This window comes from Elephas maximus, chromosome 17 (genome assembly GCF_024166365.1).
Source record: "Elephas maximus indicus isolate mEleMax1 chromosome 17, mEleMax1 primary haplotype, whole genome shotgun sequence".
NCBI classification, from domain to species: domain Eukaryota; kingdom Metazoa; phylum Chordata; class Mammalia; order Proboscidea; family Elephantidae; genus Elephas; species Elephas maximus.
Window position 1 is genome coordinate 42,831,949 of NC_064835.1, and position 2,539 is coordinate 42,834,487.

A 2,539-nucleotide genomic window follows, 5' to 3' on the forward strand; every position below is an offset into this window, starting at 1 on the left:
CTCTAACTTTTTGTTAAACTTTATGGTTTTATCCCCTGACTTTTCCAGCAAGCTCAAATTTATTTGATTTGGTTTCATTTTATCTTATGTATTATTTCATTCTATTGTATTTGATTTGATTCAATTAAATTATATTCAATTTATTACTGACCCTCCATTCTCTCCTTGGCTTAAAAGGTGTTGTAGAGGAGTCAACACAGAAATGTTTAGAGTTCTGAAAGATGACTACAGTTATTTTTCAAAGAGCAGTAAACTGCGTTACTCTTGGGCCCTGATCAAGAAAACCAAGATAGGGGTGAGGTTTACTGCTGTGAGTAAGCTGCTTAAGTGTAACAGCGATTCTAAGGGTGGCGCAGGACTGAGCAGTGCATCGTTCTGTTGTACATAGGGTTGCTATGAGTCAGAACCGACTCAACGGCACCTAACGACAACGAGATTTTATATATGTATAAAGAACGACAGAAATGCTAGATAGGATCTACAGCAATTTTAACAACTGATTACCAGGAATATCTTTTTCACTTCCTGAGGTGTAAAAATTCTTTCCTCTTTTCCCCTTTTCTTAAACAGGGTTTTTAGCTTTTGATGTGTAAGAGACAGTTTTTTATTTTTATTTTTCTCCTTGTCAAGCTCTTTTGACTTGAGTGTTCTTAAGGAATTTAATTCACTGGGTCCCAGGGAAAGACAGTCTGTAACACTTGATTCTAACATTCTAAAACAATCACCTTGATGTCAGCAGATGCCAGATAATCTTGAATGATCCCAGGTGCATCTCATTATTTGCAGACACTGTAGATCAGCATGGTGGGTGTGGGAGGTGCTTCCTTTTTTTAGATTAGCTGAGAGGGATCCATGCAGGATGTTCCTAGATACCCATCTGTCCATCTCCAGGGTCTCTGATGGTTTCTTACAGTGTCAGGGCCATGTACATTGTGTCCTTGACATGAGTACAGCATTTTACACTTCAAAGTGACCACTACTGCAGGCAGTACCAACTTGATCTCTGTTGGTTTTCCTCCAAACACAGGAGACACTTTGTTATTTGCTCACAGGGAGGGGCCCACCCTCCCCTCGGCTTTCTCCACACTGCTGCATCCACCAAGGGATTTGCATATTGTTCCCTGGGGAGGGCCTTCCCTGGCCAAGTCTGAGATAAAAGGTCAGCTCTAATCTGCCTTTACTTATCAGGATTTATTCTTTCAGCTTCTCACAATGAGGTTTCCTGCTCAGCTCCTGGGGCTGTTAATGCTCTGGATCCCTGGTGAGGACAGAGGGGGGCATGGGAAAGGAGAAGGAGGTGGGGAGGGTGAGCTCTGGGGGCACCACAGGTTCCTGTGTGTATTCTGTTCTCAAGTTAGACGCCTATGTCACAGCCACTAGGAGAGGCATGTGGTGTTCAGATCTGTGAAACAGAAGAGAACACAAGGGTAAGAGGGACCTGTTCTCTGGTGAAAATTTTAATAAAGAAAGAGATTCTTTTAATAAAAACCTGGCATTGTCAGAGTTTTTTTTAAAATGATCTATTTTGGGGTATGAATAAAAATTTCACACACAGACTTAAGCTGAAATAAAAAGCAGAAGGGAATCTTAAAAATGGTTCTTAATATTGGTATATAACCTTGCACTTCTCTCTCATTATTTTAGCATCCAGCGGGGATATTGTGATGACCCAGACTCCACTCTCCCTGCCCGTCACACTTGGAGAGCCGGCCACCATCTCCTGCAAGTCCAGTGAGAGCCTCGTAGATAGTGATGGATACACCTATTTGTACTGGTACCAGCAGAAGCCGGGCCATCCTCCACGGCTCCTGATCTATGAGGTTTCTAACCGGTACTCTGGGGTCCCAGACAGGTTCAGTGGCAGTGGGTCAGGGACAGATTTCACTCTGAAAATCAGCAAAGTGGAAGCTGAGGATGTCGCAGTTTATTACTGCATGCAAGCTACAAAAGATCCACCCACAGTGGTACAACCTTGCACAAAAACTTCTCTGCTTGGGGTGGCCCAGCTGCCCAAATGTGTGGCCTGTGTGGGGAGCAGCACAGCAGATTCTCTGCATCTGCTAAGAGGAAGATGTCGGAGACCTCAGGGGAATGGGTTGCAGCTGAGGACTCTGGACCATGAGAGCATCTGCTACACCTCAGACACTGCCTGTTTGTGGCCGGTCAGCTGCACCAGTCTTGACATGGCAGAGCCAGCAGGGAGGATGAAGGAGGTCTGAGTGCCCCTGAGCAAGTAGACCTGATGCAAGGAGAGCTGACTGAGAGCTCCTCCTAATCCTCCTGCCTGTGTACATTTGTCAGTTAAATTTAGTCAGCATGACAGGCAGACAATTGACACCAATGTGGCAACACAAGTTGAAAACATGTGGAGGTTTACCTGCCTTCTTTGTATATTTCATCAGGATAATATTGGTGATATTTAGAAACTAGTATTGTTCCACTCTCACAACCCCATGCTTCTCGTTTTACCACTTATGCTTCCCCTTGAATTAAGATAGTTGAAATATCATTCTATATTAGCTGTCCCCAGGGGGAGTGT

The 2,539-nt window shown here is 44.1% G+C and overlaps 1 gene segment (V, D, J or C); it reads left to right on the forward strand.

Moving 5' to 3' along the window:
- The first annotated feature begins 1,195 nt into the window (after nucleotides 1-1,195).
- LOC126060212 (immunoglobulin kappa variable 2D-29-like) lies at nucleotides 1,196-2,219 on the forward strand. The segment is given in 2 exon segments: nucleotides 1,196-1,261; nucleotides 1,645-2,219. Coding segments are annotated over 2 exon segments (624 nt in total).
- Nucleotides 2,220-2,539: the final 320 nt, after the last annotated feature.